At 68.4% G+C, this 15,012-nt stretch overlaps 2 protein-coding genes across 3 annotated transcripts; both read right to left on the reverse strand.

The window, feature by feature from the left end:
* Positions 1-1,233: 1,233 nt before the first annotated feature.
* On the reverse strand, positions 1,234-8,562 carry PANK4 (pantothenate kinase 4 (inactive)). Of its 2 annotated transcripts, XM_056128434.1 has the most exons (19): positions 8,429-8,562; positions 6,827-6,909; positions 6,433-6,647; positions 6,004-6,187; positions 5,845-5,937; positions 5,608-5,761; positions 5,336-5,517; positions 4,957-5,038; positions 4,445-4,545; positions 4,092-4,247; positions 3,647-3,759; positions 3,471-3,558; positions 3,090-3,241; positions 2,361-2,416; positions 2,232-2,281; positions 2,043-2,147; positions 1,822-1,922; positions 1,689-1,757; positions 1,234-1,475 (listed from the first exon to the last, which is right to left on the reverse strand). In XM_056128434.1, the coding sequence occupies exons 1-19, from the start codon at positions 8,550-8,552 to the stop codon at positions 1,262-1,264; spliced, it is 2,322 nt and encodes a 773-aa protein (XP_055984409.1). In that variant the 5' UTR covers positions 8,553-8,562; the 3' UTR covers positions 1,234-1,261. The 2 variants fall into 2 exon arrangements, with proteins under 2 accessions (XP_055984409.1, XP_055984410.1); XM_056128435.1 differs by lacking the exon at positions 2,232-2,281 and having other exon boundaries at positions 2,043-2,113.
* A 1,988-nt stretch (positions 8,563-10,550) lies between these two features.
* On the reverse strand, positions 10,551-11,542 carry HES5 (hes family bHLH transcription factor 5). The gene is made up of 3 exons (XM_056128461.1): positions 11,321-11,542; positions 11,071-11,236; positions 10,551-10,831 (listed from the first exon to the last, which is right to left on the reverse strand). The coding sequence occupies exons 1-3, from the start codon at positions 11,372-11,374 to the stop codon at positions 10,551-10,553; spliced, it is 501 nt and encodes a 166-aa protein (XP_055984436.1). The 5' UTR covers positions 11,375-11,542.
* Positions 11,543-15,012: the final 3,470 nt, after the last annotated feature.

Genomic DNA, 15,012 nt, shown 5'->3' on the forward strand with positions numbered 1-15,012 from the left:
CGGGCCCCGGGGGTCCAGGCTGGGGTGCCGGCTGCCTGATCCCTCTCTCTCCTCACAGGCCGTGGCGTCTCCTCTGTGTGCAGCCTGGACCCCATCATGGAGGAGCTGACCCTGGGCGTGGGGTCCCCATGCTCTGCAGGGCCGGGCTGCAGAGCATGGGGCCCCCCACGGGCAGCTGTGGTGCTCCTGGGCCCTGCTGGCAGCTCAGGACAGGGAGCCGGGGGTCCTCTGAAGGCAGGCTGTGGGCATGATGGTGGGGATACTGGCTGGAACGGCAAGGGGCCTCTGGGGGCCACCCCCGGACCTAGGGACACCTGCCTGGGGCCCACAGGATGTGGAGTGAGGCTGGACACCTGGGCAAGCTCTGGCCAGACCTTGGCACATGGGAGAGCCACCAGTCATGGCAGTGGCCAGAGCCAGGCCACCAAGACAGCACGTCCATGTCCTCCGGTGACAGTACCCTCTGGTGACAGGATTCCGGAGGCCTTCTGGGGGCCCTGCTTGGCTACAGCTGTCTGGCCAGAGCTGCCTGCAGTCCCAGGAGCAAATCCAGGCTGGCTGCCCCCAGGATCCAAGGGGCTGTGGCCCAGGACTAGCCCCCAACAGCCACTTCCCCCTGGCAGGCCTCTGGGACTTCCCTGTGGCCACCAAGGCCAAGAGCCCGGGGGACTGATTGCCGAGGTCTCTCTCTGCTGCAGTTCCGTCTGCAGGGTGACTGGTCCAAGCCACAGTGGCATGCGTGACATCACCACCAGGGGGCGCCTGAGGGGCCTGCACGGAGGTGGGGGGGGCGGCGGGGAGCCCAGCGTTCTGGCCAGAGGGGATGCGGTGGCACCCCACCCGCTGGGCGCGCCTGCTCTGCAGCTCTGCTCTGTACAGACCGGCACCCCAATAAACCCGTTTCTCCTGGACCCACTCCCTGCATGCTTCTAGAAGGGGGCAGGGGCTAGGCGGTCAGCCCCGAGGGGGTCCTGTCCTGGGCAGCAGGCAGGCCAGTAGCTGGGGTCAACTTCGGGGCCCGGGGCCATCGTGTCCCACTGTAGGGTCCTTCCTGGGTGCCCTCAGCCAGGAGGGGTACAAGACGCAGGGCCCAGGGCCGCAGCCTGTGTGAGAGAGCTGGCCAGGCCAAACGCTCTCAGGAGCCCCTGGGGTGGGTGGACACAGTACACGGGCCCCAGCAAGGCCCCCCACAACACGCCAGGAGCCAGTGTGGGACACAGAGTCTGAGTCTGTTATGTATATTCCACCACACATACGGCGCTCAGGGGGCCGGGACCTCGTACTTGAAGATGACGCTGAAGAGGCGGCCGCCCAGCCGCGCGGCCAGCCAGGCGTTCTTGACCACGGCCAGCTTGAGGCTCTCGCAGCGCAGGGTCGCGTGGTAGTTGGTGTGCACGGCGCGGCCCATGCCCTCGATGACCACCAAGTCGGCGCCACGCTCCCGCACCAGGGCCGCCAGCCCCTTGTCCAGGCGGCTTCGGGGAGAAGACAGTGAGGCCGGTGGAAAGGTGGCCCCCCTGCAGCTGCCCCAGGTCCCCCGCCACACGTGAGGCTCTAAGGGGGTGTCCCCCACACATGGGGACCCTCAAGCCCTCTGGGCACCCGAATTAGGGTGCAGCGGCCAGGTGGGGTGTGGGCGGGCTACTCCCGGGACAGCTGCCCTCTCCCCCGGTGGCCCGGGCCGGTACCTGAGGTCCAGGCAGGGGGAGCTGGAGCCCGTCTGCACCAGCAGCAGCCTCTCCTCACGCAGCGCCGAGCTGTGGGCACAGGCGGTGGTCAGGCCCGCTCACGCCCACCTCGCCCGCCCCACACCCCACTTACTGGACAACAGGGTCCATGGCCGCGATGCGCTCGGCCACGATCAGGGACTCGCTGTAGGTGACGTCATTGAGCGCAGGGCCCGAGTTGCAGGCCAGGATGACCTGCGGGGAGGGGACTTCTCAGGGACCTGCAGGCTGGTGCCCAGCCAGCCCCCGCCCGCCGCTGGCCGCCCCTGCGGCTCCTGTGGCCTTGGAGGGTGCCCGCGGGCCAGCCCCACTCACCTCCGTCCCTCTAGAGAGAAGCTCCCTCACAAAGGGGAAGACTCCCAAAATGACGTCTACTCCGCTGTTATCTGCGAAAATTAAGGCACATTTGTGAGGGGGCCCCTGCAAGACAAAAGGGGAGCTCAGTCGGGATGGGCGCAGCCGGGCCTTCCCGCCCCCCTGCGCCCGCGCCGGGCCGCCGTGTACCCGCAGCCTGTGCAGCCACTCGCCGTAGGAGTCCACCAGCCAGGGCCGCTCTGCAGGGACAAGGGGCATGGTCAGGGGCGGGCTCAGCCAGGGCGCCGCACCCCCCATGCCTCCCCCGTGCCCACCTACCCTGCAGCTTCCTCTTGGCCTCTTCAAACCCAAACTGGGGGTCAGATTCCAGGACGCTGTGCGGGAGGGGACGGGAGTCAGGGGCAGCCGCCCTTAGCACCCACCACAGGCTAGGCCAGCCCTGCAGTGACAGGCCCACACCTGAAGCAGGGGTACAACGGCAGGCGTGGCCTCGCGTGTGCTGACCGTCACCCCAGCACCCCATGTCCTGAGGCCTCCCCAGAGTGATCCTGAGTGCAGTCAGGCTGGGGGGCTGAGGCCTGGGGGGCGGGGAGGCCTGGGGAATGAGGCTTGGGGGCGGATGAGGCCTGGGCGGAGATGAGGCCTGGGGGGGAGGGGGAGGGCTTGGGGGGATGGAGGGGGTCCTAGGGGGGATAAGAACTGAGTGGGGACATAGAAGACTGGGTGGGGGGATGGAGGGGGTATAGAGATCTGGCTGGGTGGGGGATAAGGCCAGGGGTGGGTATCCCACCCTCCCACCCTCCCACAGCACTGCTGGCCCTGCCCTCTCCAGACCCAGCCCTCTATGCCCATTTTCACTGCTGACAGGCACCTGCGCTGCCCCAAGCACTGGTTGTCCCTGTAGTGGACAGTGCCCTGCCCACTCACTCTGTGCAGCACATGCTCGGCAGAGCTGCCAGCCTTGAGGGCAACCCCCAGGACACACGGGCCCGCCCACCCCACACGAGACACACGCCCTGCCTCTCCCCGCACCCCATGCACACGCACTCGGAGACGGCCTTGGCTCCCCAGTCGAACACGTTTCCGGCCAGGAGCCCCTGCACCAGGGCCAGCTGCCGCTCCTCCCAGCCCAGCGTGTCCAGGGAGCTGACCACCTTCTGGAAGCACTTGAGGGCAGCCCCGTTCTCCTTCTGCTTCACCTGCAGGAGACGCTGGCCACGAAGGAGCACCTGGAGGGCCTCCCACCCCTGCCAGGGCCACAGCGGGGGGACCACCCAACCTGCTCACGGGGCTCAGAACTTACGGGCTGGGCTGGGGACCGACCCCTGTGCCCTCCCTCAGCCATCAGGGCCACCCACGCATACGAGGTCAGGAGCCGTACGGCACAGAGCTGCCAGCCAAGGGGTGGGCAGGGCAGATGGTGCTCACCTTGGAGTAGGGGTCAGGGAAGTTGAACTCGTTCAGACAGTGCTCCCTTGTGTCCAAAAGGCTGCGCACGGTCAGGGTCCCATAGGCGCTGGGGAGTGCGAGGGAGAGCGCCTGTGACCCCGCGGCCCACCCGTGGCTGTATCCCGCGAGGCCGGGCACCCCGCCCCCGCACGCACAAGGGCTGATGGCGCAGGGTCTGCAGCTTGTCCCAGTACTTCCGGCGGAACTTCTCGGCCCGCTCAGTCGCATCCGCGGCGCCCGGCTGGCTGGCCACGGCACGCTTCACCACCTGCCAAGAGCACGGTCAACGAGTGGCCAGACCCTGCATCCCTGTAGGGACAGAGGTCCCAGACTGTCTGGGGGCTCCTGGGGCCCAGGCTGGAGGAACAGGGCACCCAGAACCCATGAAGCCTCCACTGGGTGCCACTGTGCTGAACTCCGGAAAGCCAGAAGGGCAGCAGAAGCTGCTGCGCTCAAAGGCGAGGAGGCCCTGGGCAAGGAGACCAGAGATGCTGCCATAGCTGGCCAGCTTGGCCACACCACCCCAAGGCCCCGCCCACCGCCCCGCCTGGCCCAAGGCCCCGCCCACAAACTCTGGCTTGCCCCCCCCCCCCCACTCACCCCCTCCAGCGCCTCCTCGAAGCAGGTCAGCCAGTACTTGCGCGCCAATACGTCATCTGTGAGGTCCACTGTGTCGGGCACGTAGGAGGACGGGTCCAGGAGGAGGGGCAGGTTGACGAGCGGCCGTTCTAGCCGGTCCATTTCCAGCAGGTCGAACTGGAGAAGCAGAGGAGCAGCAGAGGGGCTCGGGGATCTCCTGGCGCTCCGGGCAACAGGGGCTCGAGTGGTCCTCATCCAAGTGCCCTCTCGGGACCGAACCCCGAGATCGGGGCGCCCTCGAGGGTCCCAGGACCCCGTCCTCAGCCTCCCCCCCCACCCCGCACGTGCTTAGAATGCGCCTGCGCCCGACTCACCGTGCCGCTTCGCGCGCGCTGCACCGGGCACAGCTCTGGGGACGAGCTCATCAGCCCCGAACTACCCGCGTAGTTCTCGCCCCAGCTGTACTGGTTGGGATCTGGGAGAGAAGGCGGCGCTGAGGGTCCCAGCCACAAGGGGCAGGGACGTCCTGCCCCGGTCAGACCCTCCCGCTGCCCACCGCTGTCACTCAGCAGGAAACGGAACCAGAGCACACTCCGGACCCAGGCAGAGCCCGCTAACCCCTTCATCTCCTGCATGCAGGGCGAGTCCCCCAGGGCTGGGCATGCTCAGGGCTGTGCACCCTGAAGTCCTTCAAGCTCAGGGTCCCCCCCCCCGGAGCAAAAGGGAGGTGTACAGGGCTCAGTGAAGCCATCCCCATTCAGAAACGGCCCCTTGGCCCTAAAGAGAGCGGGGAGGCTTCATCACTAGCTGCACCCAAGCTCCTCTCGGCTCCACCCCGGGGCCCCCCGGCCCCCGCAGCCCTGCCCAGAGGTCCTGCCCCACTCACTGTCCTGCTCCGCTCCCTTCAGAAAGGCTCCGATGGCACCCAGGTAGCCCTCGTGTCTCAGGAACAGCGCCTGGACCTCTCCCTGCCAGGCAGAGCCACTGGAGCTGTGGGGGGCTCAGCAGCCAGTCCCTGGGGTCCCGCGGGGGCTGCGCAGGGGCCTCCTCGCAGAAGCCTAGGGCACCCACCTTCTTCCACAGAATAATGCCCACTGGGTGGCCCTGCACTGCCCCTCGAGGCCCGCCCCTGAAGTGCCCCAGCTGCTCCGACAGGCTCTGCCAACATGCCCTCTGCAGCCCGGCCACCCCCCAGCCCAGCTGTGCCCCTGCCCAGCCCTACCCCGCAACCCAGCCCCGCCCTCAGACACACAGAGGTGTCTGACCTTGGAGAAGAAGTTGATGCTGTAGGTGATGGTGCGCATGGTGACCGGATGGCCGCGGATGAAGAAGCCGCCGAAGTAGACGCGGTCCAGGCCATGCAGCCTGGCGTGCAGACAGGCCAGCTGCCCGATGTCATTGCTGATCATGTGCAGCAGACTCTTGGCCATGTCCTCCTTGGAGAACTCTGCAGCCGAGAGCAAGGGGGGGCACTCAGGGAGGGCGACTGGGACAGCAGGGACCGACCAGAGCGGGAAGCGGCACCCTCGCCACACACCTCTGTCCTCCGTGGCCGACTTGCCAAAGCTGCTAGCGATGAGGTTGCCGCTGAGCCCCAGGGTCTGGTAGGCACCGCCATAGATGTCCTGCACCAGCATGTCCACATTGGCGTGCTGGCCCCGGGACGCCAGGTGCAGTAACTCGTCGAACTTCTGCAGGGAGAGCAGGGGCCATGCCGGTCAGGCAGGAGCAGAGGGAAGCCAGGGGCGGGAGGGCAGGGTGGGGCCGCCCATACCTTCGTCTGAGTAAGCAGGGCTCCGAGACCCCAGAAGGTGCCACCTCCGATGGAGCTGCCGCCGACCCACTCGAACCTGTCCTCTGTCTCCACCTGCACCGGGCGGGCGCTCAGCAGGGACCCACACACACCACGCCAGCCCAGCTCCTCGGGCCCTACCTTCACGATGGACACCCCGGAGCCAATGCTGACCAGCAGGTAGGGGAAGATGTGCGGGTGGTTGGTCTGGAAGCGGAACTCGGGCTCAGCATCCTTCTGGTACGCGAAGGCCTCCTGCGGGATGTGCCGCAGCACAAAGTTGCAGCCCTTGATCAGGCACGTCATCACATCCTCCTTGTCGACCCTGCAGGAGGGACGGGCAGTGGGCGGAGGCCGTGTCCCCCAGCCCAGCACTGCTTTCTTGCAGCCACTGCCCCTGTGGACCCGCCGGCTGTGTGTGTGACAGGCCGCTAGTCCCTGTGTGCGGGGAGGCAGCAGAGGACACGGCCCCTGCATGCCAGTGCAGTGCTCAGGCCTTCTCACCTTCCTGAATCCCCAAGGGGTTCCGCTGCCCAGGCTCCCACAGACGGGCAGCCCCGTCCCACTCACTTCAGCCGCAGCTTCTCCTCGATGAGATCCTTGAACTTGTAGGCGCCACCCCCAGTGGCCTGGATGACTTTGGTCTCGGTGTTGACCAGGTGGTCTTTGATGAAGTCCAGGCAGGCCTCGATGTAGGTGTTCTCAAACTTGACAAAGTGCAGCCGCGCGGTCACCTCTTCCTGCACTGAAATCTCGTAGGGGGGCTCATGGTCTTGTTCAGTGTCCTGCAGAGATGGGCAGGGATGTAATGTGCGAGGGGCGGGGCCTTTGTGAAGAGATGTGAGGGGTGAGGCCTGTGTGGGTAAGATGGGGGGGCAGGGCCTGAGTGGGTGAGGTGGGGGGCGGGGTCCTGCGGGTGTGATGGGAGGGGCGGGGCCTGTGCGGACAGGCAGTGGGCACTCACCAGTCCTGAGCGGTCGAAGGAACGCACGCGGGCCACCTTGTGCTGCACGGTGGAGTAGTAGGCCAGCTTGGTCAGCGAGCCGCCTGTGGGCAGAGAGCCTCAGCCCACCTGCCCACGCCATGCACCCTCCCTGCAACCCGGACCCGGGGCCCCTCCACACACAGAGCACCCAGCGTCTTCCTGTCTCCACCCCCCTGGCAGCCCCTGGCCACACTGGCCCCCGCCCAGCAAACCTCAGGGAAGAGGGGCAGCCAGGACCTGTGTCCCTGGATGGAGTGAAGGGCTCTTGTGAGGCCCTGCACACTCAGCAGACAGCCCTGTACCCCAAGTGCTGGGACAGACGGAGAGGGGGCCCTCCCCATTGTGCTCGGCCTCGCATCCCAGGCCAGGCAGGTTCCCGCACACCCCAGAAGCCAGCAGAAGCGACGTGGGTGACTATGTGAATGTACCTGATGCAAGCTGAGGGCGTGTGACAGGCCACTCCAGGCAGGGCAGTGCACCCGCCTCAAGCTGGGGCCACCTGGGGCGCACAGCAGAGTGAGCCCCCCAACCTCTCAGCCCCCTGGAAAGGGGCTCGGTCAGCTCTGAAGAACCCTCGGGAGTTCCTGCTGCCCAGACCTGACCCACTCAGGCTCACAGGGGCCGGCACTGGCTCTGGCTGGGGACAGATGGGGGTGGCTGTGGGGACCTCAATGGAAAGACAGCACTGCCACTTCTAACGAGGAGGAACCTGGGGATATGCTGGGGTGGAGAACAAAGAAAAGGGGGTGCCGTGGGGACCCGGGTGCAGATCTGCACCCCAGCAGAGGCCCCGACACACACGGGACCCGTAAAGTTTGCCGTGAGGGTCCCGGCCCGTCAGTCCGGGAGCCCCTGGCCGGGTCAGAGGACAGGCTGCTCCGGGGCCCCGGAGGCACGAGGCAGGACACGGGGAGGGCAGGCGTGGGCAGTGGGCGAGGGGAACCGCCACGGCTCCTCCCTCCTTGGGAGTGACACCCCCAGCGTTCCACTCAACGACGGGGGAGCTGGGAAGGCGCCGCGCCTGAACACAAAGGCTCGTGCCGGCCGGCGGGCGCGAGGTGCCAGGGCCAGGTAGCTGCTGCCTCGGGCTGGCCGCTTCCCCGCCAGGGCCCAGCTGGAGAGTCCCGCCTCGCCCAACTGGGGCGGGCAGGGTCTGGCCCGGGCGCAGGGGTCGGGCACCGGGCGGCCCCCGGGGGAGACCCGCGGGGCTGGGCGCCCAGCGGCTGGAGTGGGCGACTCGCCCGCCTCCTGTCCAAGTTGGCCCAGCGCCCCAGGCCCGAGGCCCGAGGGCCGCCCGCCCCCACCCCGCAGACTACGACGCCCGACGCGCCCCTCTCCAGCCGCCGCCGCCTGCCGGGAGCTGTAGTCTGGCCGGCGTGCGGAGAGCCGGCACCGGCGGCCGAAGGACTACAAGTCCCGAGAGGCCGCGCGCGCGGACTACAAAGCCCGTGATGCCGCGCGCGCGCCGCCAGCCGGCGCCCCCGCCCTTCGTCCTTGCCACCGCCCCCGACCCGTCGGCCCAGCCACCCGCGGCCGCGGCCGCTGCGCGTCGCCCGGCTCCCGGCACCCGCCCGCGGCCACCTATATCGATGGCAAAGCGCTTGGCGTTCTCCAGGTTGCGGAAGATCTCGTCGGGGGGCAACGTGATGCTCTTGTCCAGGCTGTCCCCGCTGCTGCCGCTGCCTCTCGCCCCGCTCTCCGCCATTTTGAATGTGCCCGGCCAGCTCATTAGCCATGGAGATGTATGCGCATATATTAGGCGCCAGGCCCCGCCCCGCGAGGGTATGCTAATGAGACCGGCCCGCTCTGCGCCCGCGCCCGCTGGGTGCGCGCGGCGGCGGCACTCGCTGCTCCCAGGCTGGCTCCGGTCCAGTAGGCGCGGGACCGCAGCGGCGCAGGAGCGGGAGCCCGATCTTTGTTCGGTCGCGCCACTGGCCAGATGCTGATCCCAAGTGCGTTAAGCCGGGATTCGCAGCGTTCCGGAGCTCTGCCATTTGCTCTAACCCCTGGGGATGCAGGATCACGGGTGCCAAAAGTCCCCTGCACAGTGGGGGAGTCGGGACCCCGCCTGCTGGACGCCCCCCTCCCCCGAATAGAGCTATGCCTGCAGATGTGCAAGATGAACGTTAATAGTGTCCCAGGGAGAGCAAGAAAAAGCTGCTGGGGAGTCTCTCTGGAGGAGGCAGTCTTTTTGCCAGGTGGAGTGTATGGGAGTTGATTGGGAGCAAGCTGAGAAGGTTGGGCAGCTGGGGCCCTGGCAGTCCAGGGCACTGGTAAGCAGTGCGGCTGTGGTTGGGTGCATGTCCCTCAGAGAAACAGGCACTTTGCGGAAGAGTCCAGGGTTAGGCTGGGCGCCTGTCCCCCAGGTGTTCCGTTACCTCTGCATCTGAATGCTGCAGGAGGCGGCCAGCTGGGCTCTGGGAACGCCCTGACCCACGCCCTGGAGCAGGGGTGCTGACTAGCACCTCAGGGTCACAGGGAGGATGCCAGGCTGGCTTGACCGTGGCCACCCCCTGCCTGCCGGGGGCATGTGGGAACTGCCTCCCCGCTGGGCTTCCTTCTCCTTGGGCCCCACAGCCCCCAAACTGGCCTGCAGGGGTGCCAGGGGGACAAGATGGGGCTCTTGTGCGGCGGGAGGGGTGTTGAGCAGAGAGCCCGGGAACTCGGCTGGTGCCAGGACTCAGGACACGGATTGCCACCCCCTCTCCCATCTCGCCTTGTGCTCTCGCTGGGGCACCATTCGCTGCAGACTCACCCAGCACCCTGGCACCCATCTGACACAAGCGCCACTCTACCGGTAGCTGCTGGGAGTGAACCCAGAATGCCTCAGGCCGCTGCGCATAGCAGACCCCTTTTGCTGCAGCAAGAGGCCAGTGCCGGGTGGGCGGGAGACGTAGGATAGGGGTTCAGGCGCTCACCTGGCGGGCAGTCAGTCAGGGTTCAGTCCCCAGCACCCCATCCAGGATTGATGCCTGAGCATCACTGGGTGCACCCCCACCACCGAACAAAAAATAGGCCCCTGGCGTCTGCCTTTTGAGGCTCCACTCCTGCCTGTGCCTCCCTCCCCCGCCTCCTCCGGGCCTCCAGCCCCTCCCCCAGACCCGTGACACCCTCCCCCTCAGCCTCCAGCCAGGCACTGGCCCCTCATCCCGAGGTCGGGTCCCCAGCACACGCAGAGCAGCAGAAACCAGACACGCAGCCGCCGTCTAGAGATTTGGGTTTTATTAGCATCTGCACAGCAGTCCCTGGAATACCAGCGTGCCCCACGCACCCACCCGCTCGTGGATCCTGTAAGGATCATAGACACCGAGCCCTGCCCCCGCCCCCAGCTGCCTCTGTCCTATGAGGATGCACCCCAGTCCTGCCTTTACAAAAGGCAAATGTGCCCGCGCGCACGCGGCCGGCGGGCCGGAATCCGGCTACTGGCGGGACCAGGCACTGGGCCGCCCCCGCTCCTACGAACGTCATAGCACCCCGCGCCCAGGCGGGGACTTCTCAGAAGTCACTTGCTGAAATGCAAGCACAGAACGACCCCTGGGGGTCAGACACTGGCCGCTGCCTCCTGGCCCGCAGTGACCCAGTGACCGAGGCTCCGCGGCACATTCTCTGAGAATGACCCTCCGGCCGCCCGCAGCCTGAAGCGCGCCTTGGGGGCGCTGCCCTCCTCTCAGGGGCCCGGGCCGGCCCCGGGCGGACGTGGATGTCACCAGGGCCTCCAGAGGCCGCTGGTGGGCTGGCGGGCGGCGGCGGCGGCGGCGGCGGCGGCCTTGGCCGGGGTGAGCGCGGGCGCAGGCGGGGCCTCCTTGGCGGGCGCGGCGGGCGCTGCGGGCGCGGCCGGGGGTCGCTGGAAGTGGTAGAGCAGCTTCCTGTGGGTGTCGCTGGCCGCGTGCAGCGTCAGGAACTGCACGGCCTCCTGCAGGCACCACGAGTAGCCCTCGCTGTAGTCCTGCTGCAGACTCTTGGGGCCCGCGGCGGCGACGAACGCTGCAGGGAGGGCGGGAGGGAGCCGGCGGTGAGCCGGGGGCGCGCGGGGCCGATTGGCGGGCAGGAGTGTGCGGGGCGGACGGGGAGGGGCGCGCGAGGCGTGCGGACGGCGCGCGGGCCGGGCGGGTGGGCAGGAGCGCGCGGGGCCGGCCGGGCGGGCAGGGGCGCGCGGGGTGGTCGGGTGCGCAGGAGCCGGGCCGGGCGGGCGGGCAGGAGCGCGAGGAGGGAAGCGCGCTGACCTTTGCTGTGCTTCAGATAGCTGACGGCCATCTCCAGGATGTCCGCCTTCTCCAGCTTGGAGTTGGGCTGGCGCCGCGCGAACTCCTGTCCCAGCAGTAGCTTCAGCTGCTCGATGCTGCTGTTGATGCGGTCGCGGCGCATCTTCTCCACCACGGGCTTGCGCAGCTGCGGGACAGGGGGCGTCAGAGGGGCGGCGGGCGGGCCGCGGGGCGCGGGGCGGGCCGGGCCGGCCGGGGTGCGGGCACTTACTCGGTTTTTCTCTTTGGGGCTGAGCAGCTCCACGGCCACGGTGCTGGGGGCCATGCGTGCGGGCGGCGGGCGGGCGAGCCGGCGCGTCCCGGGCCCGGTGCGCGGGCCCTTATATAGGCGCGCGCGGCGGGCTGGCGCCTGGGGCCAGGGCAGCGCGGCCGTTCCCACACTCGGCGGCCAATGGCCGCGCGGGCCGCACAAAGGCGCAGGCCCATCAGCGCACGCTAAATTGCCTGTGAATTGGCGCGGGCACAATGGGCGCTCCCCGAGGAGCAGGTGGGCGGCCCGCACAATGTCCGGGCTGTGGGAACGCGCTCCCCTCATTAGCATCCCGGGGCCTGATGCTGGGAACCCCGCGCCTCAATATGCTGCCTTTTCCCAGGCCGCGGGCTGGGGGGCAGGAAGGAGCGGCGACCCCTCCCCCGCCCTGGCCGCCAGAGCTGGCAGCCCGGGCCCCTGCAAGCCGGGAAGGCAGGGGAGCCCCGACAGGGAGCTGCAGCCTCCTCTCGTGGGGCGGGAGACCCCAGCAGAGGCCACCTCTCAGGTCAGCTCATCCCTGAGAGCTGGGGGACCGCAGCCCTCCTCCGTGTCTGGCACCCTGGGGAGCAGGGGTGCGGCCACCCGCAGGGCAGGTGTATATGCAGGTGGCAGACACGGGCCGCGGGAGCCCACAATCCCTGCTGAGGGGGTCCCCAGGGACCTGCAGTGCCATGTCAGGCCACCAGCCCGTGCTCCATGCCCAGAACCGCCACCTCCCACCTTCCTCTGGTTCTCAGGCAGCGGGCATGTTGGGGGGGGTGCCCCCTCCAGCAGCTGCATCTACACTTGCTGGGTGGCCACTTCATGCCAGGCATTGGGAATGGCACTTTGGGGACCCAGCAGCCTTCCTACCCTCTCCCTGTCCGGGGCGCCTGATAGACCCCCACCATCTGAGGAGTGGACTTGCCCCAGGAGTCCTCGAGGCCCATATGGGGTGCAGACAGGACAGTTTCAGGCTCGCAGGTGGGTGCTAGGGCAGCCGGCCACCCTAGGGGGGATGGGATCCCTGTCTGGGAGACGCAGGCTGGCTGAGGGGCGAGGGCCTCCTCTCACAGTGCCCCCTGCACGGTCCTGCTGCCACCACGAGTCCTGCCGCCCAGAGCGGGTTGTGCTGGCCCTGGCTCCCTGGGGTGCCACCCCCCACTCTCCACTGCACCAGCATCGAGGCTATGGGTGTGCCAGGGCCAGGCAGCACCCAGGCTGCAGCCTCCTCTCGCCCCTCCCCCAGGCCTGGCAAGCCCCAAGGAGCCACGTGCCCGAGGGCCAGCTTGGCTCCCACCCCTCCCCCACTCCCGCCACCCGCAGCGGCCAGGGAGGGTGGCCGGCTGGGGCTGCCTCCCGCCCCCTGCCCGCCTGAGCAGCTTTGATCCAGTTCCCAGTTGTGGGAAATATGAAATGAATGAGCAGATCCCCGGCCCTCGAGGGAGCCAGCCGGCGGCTCTGCCCCGGGCACACGCCTGGCCTTTGTGGTGGCTGACAGGGTGAATGGGCCCCAGTGTGGGAACCTCCAGCGCTCAGCCCGCCGCGAGGGCCGAGGGGCGGGGCGGCTGTGAGTTGGCGGGCTTTTCCGCTGGGAAGGGGGCCCAGGGGCTTTGTGCCTCCAAGCTGGGGGTGGGGGCGGGGAGTGTAAGCCACAGGAGGGGGGCTTGTGCCCCCATTAGCAGTCCCAGCGCCCCAGGGCCTTGCTGGGGGTCTCTGGCCAGGCCCTGGGATGTCAGAATTCCAGGCCAGCCCCACCCTCCTGGCTCATGGGAAGGGGCTGCCTCTGTAGTTTGGTGGGGGTCACGCCTGGCAGTGGCGGGGACTGAACTCGGGGGTCCTGCGCAGAGCTGGCACTCCCGCATAGCGGGCAGTCTGTATTCCGCACTAAGGTCCAGGACCCCGACAGGCAGCAGAGCGGCTCCCACATCCCTGGTGGACCTTCCCCTTACGCCCGTGGATGGTCCCCACAGTGGAGGGCATCAGCACCACAAACTGGAGGTTCCAGCCCACGAGGACAGTTAGGGCCAGTCAAACCCTCGGGGACAGTCCAGGATTGGACCCTAACTGACAGGCTGGGGCTGTAGGCTGCCCCACCCCACTGCGCATGCCCTGAAGGGCTCCAGCATGGGTGGTGGTGGGGTCCCGGCAAGGCTGGCCTGGGCGGGAGCTGGCAGGAGCATGCATGGAGGAGAGGAGGGAGAGGGGAGTCCCCGCAGGCCGGGTCCATGTCCCCACGCTGCCCCCACACTGGTGCATCTGTAGCGTGGTTACTCATTTGCCCTGAGCCAGCGCCTGCCCCAAGCAGTGTGGACTTGGCGGGTCCCTGTTCCCAAAGCCCACAGGGGTGGGGTTACATCTGTGCTGAGGGGGAGCAGGGCCGAGGGGCTGAGCAGTGTGGCAGCTCCCGGGAACCCCCTAAACCTTCATTCCTGAATAGTCATCCAGGGAGGCGCCCAGAGACCCTCCCTCCTGCCTGGGCTGAGGCTGGGCAGGCCCTTTCTCGGGGGGTGGGGGGGTCCTGCGGCGCCCCTCGCAGTACTGCCTGTGGGGGCGACCAGTGCCTGGGCATACCCTTACGCAGTTGGTGCTGCCTTCTGTCCCCCTGGCTCTGAGCCTGTGGCAGTGCCCCCATCCTCATCCCACGGCAGGCGGGGGGGCACCTGTGGCTCCCAGCCAGTCCTGCACACCCCCTGGACCATCTCGGGGAAGGCACTTTTCAGAGGAGCCTTAGATCTGGGCGAGAGGGGCAGGCAGGTGCCAAGGGAGGGCTTCCTGGGAGAGGCGCCAGCCCTGGGTCACAGGCTGCAGCCAGCACAGGGCCTGTGATTCCCGAACCGCCCAGAGAGACCCTGTCCAGCACCTCCTCCCCTTCTCGAGGCAGACCCCAGAGCTCCAACTTTGAGCTGCTGACCCAACCAGGCCTCTAGTTCCCTGCGCGCTGCGGCACCGCATCCCCAGACCCGGGAGGTGGATTAGGGGCCCCGCAGCCCACGTGGCCGCCCCCGCCCTCCGCCCGCTCTGGTTAAAGGCCGGCAGAGTTGGGGCGGCTGGGAACCAGCGCTCCCGGGCAGCCCGGCCCTCGGCGGCTATTATGACGCCGGACCAGATGGCCTTTTGGGAGGCGCCCCCGCGCCCCCCGCGCCGCCCCGCGCCTTTCAGGGGCAGGCCCCCGGCACTAATGCCGCGGGGCCCAGGCACGCTTCCCGCCCGCCGTCGGCGTGGGAGCCGCCGCCGACTGGCCGCCTCAGTTTCCTGCCAGCGTCCTGCCCCGTTCCTGTGTGAAGTGCTGTGGGCAGGGAGCCCCGGAGTCCCCGCCCCCCAGAACCCACATTTTCAGGGCTGACCCGTCCAGTGCAGGAGATTGGGGTGTTGGCCAGGTGGCTCTGGCAAGCCTGGTACCCCAATATTGTGGACCCCTGGGTCCTGGTGCCTTGCCTCAGCTGCCCAGGAAGGGGCCCGGTTCTGAGTGGCCGGGACCCCTGGCCCGCTGGTCAGCCAAGTGCAGTCAGGCGCTCCACTGCCTGACTGTCCTCCCATGCCTCCAGGAAGCACCCCCACTCAGTGCCTGCACCTAGGTCACTCCCCTTCCCGGCTGCGGGCTTTGGGCCCTGTGTGGTGGAGGGGGAGGGGCCGGCACCCCTGACTCCCTTCTGCCCCCTCCCCCACGACTG

Source organism: Sorex fumeus, unplaced genomic scaffold, assembly GCF_029834395.1.
Source record: "Sorex fumeus unplaced genomic scaffold, SorFum_2.1 ptg000064l, whole genome shotgun sequence".
NCBI lineage: Eukaryota > Metazoa > Chordata > Mammalia > Eulipotyphla > Soricidae > Sorex > Sorex fumeus.

Bases quoted from the DNA above. Each gene is read 5' to 3' on its own strand.
- HES5 (XM_056128461.1), bottom strand. From the start codon at position 11,374: ATGGCCCCCAGCACCGTGGCCGTGGAGCTGCTCAGCCCCAAAGAGAAA. The intron at 11,237-11,320 runs GTAAGTGCCCGC...CCTGTCCCGCAG, and splicing joins GCCCCAAAGAGAAAAACCGA to CTGCGCAAGCCCGTGGTGGA. The intron at 10,832-11,070 runs GTCAGCGCGCTT...CCCTCCCTGCAG, and splicing joins CTATCTGAAGCACAGCAAAG to CGTTCGTCGCCGCCGCGGGC.
- PANK4 (XM_056128434.1), bottom strand. From the start codon at position 8,552: ATGGCGGAGAGCGGGGCGAGAGGCAGCGGCAGCAGCGGGGACAGCCTG. The intron at 5,938-6,003 runs GTAGGGCCCGAG...CGCCCGGTGCAG, and splicing joins CCGGGGTGTCCATCGTGAAG to GTGGAGACAGAGGACAGGTT. The intron at 4,248-4,444 runs GTGAGTCGGGCG...CTGCTTCTCCAG, and splicing joins AGCGCGCGCGAAGCGGCACG to TTCGACCTGCTGGAAATGGA.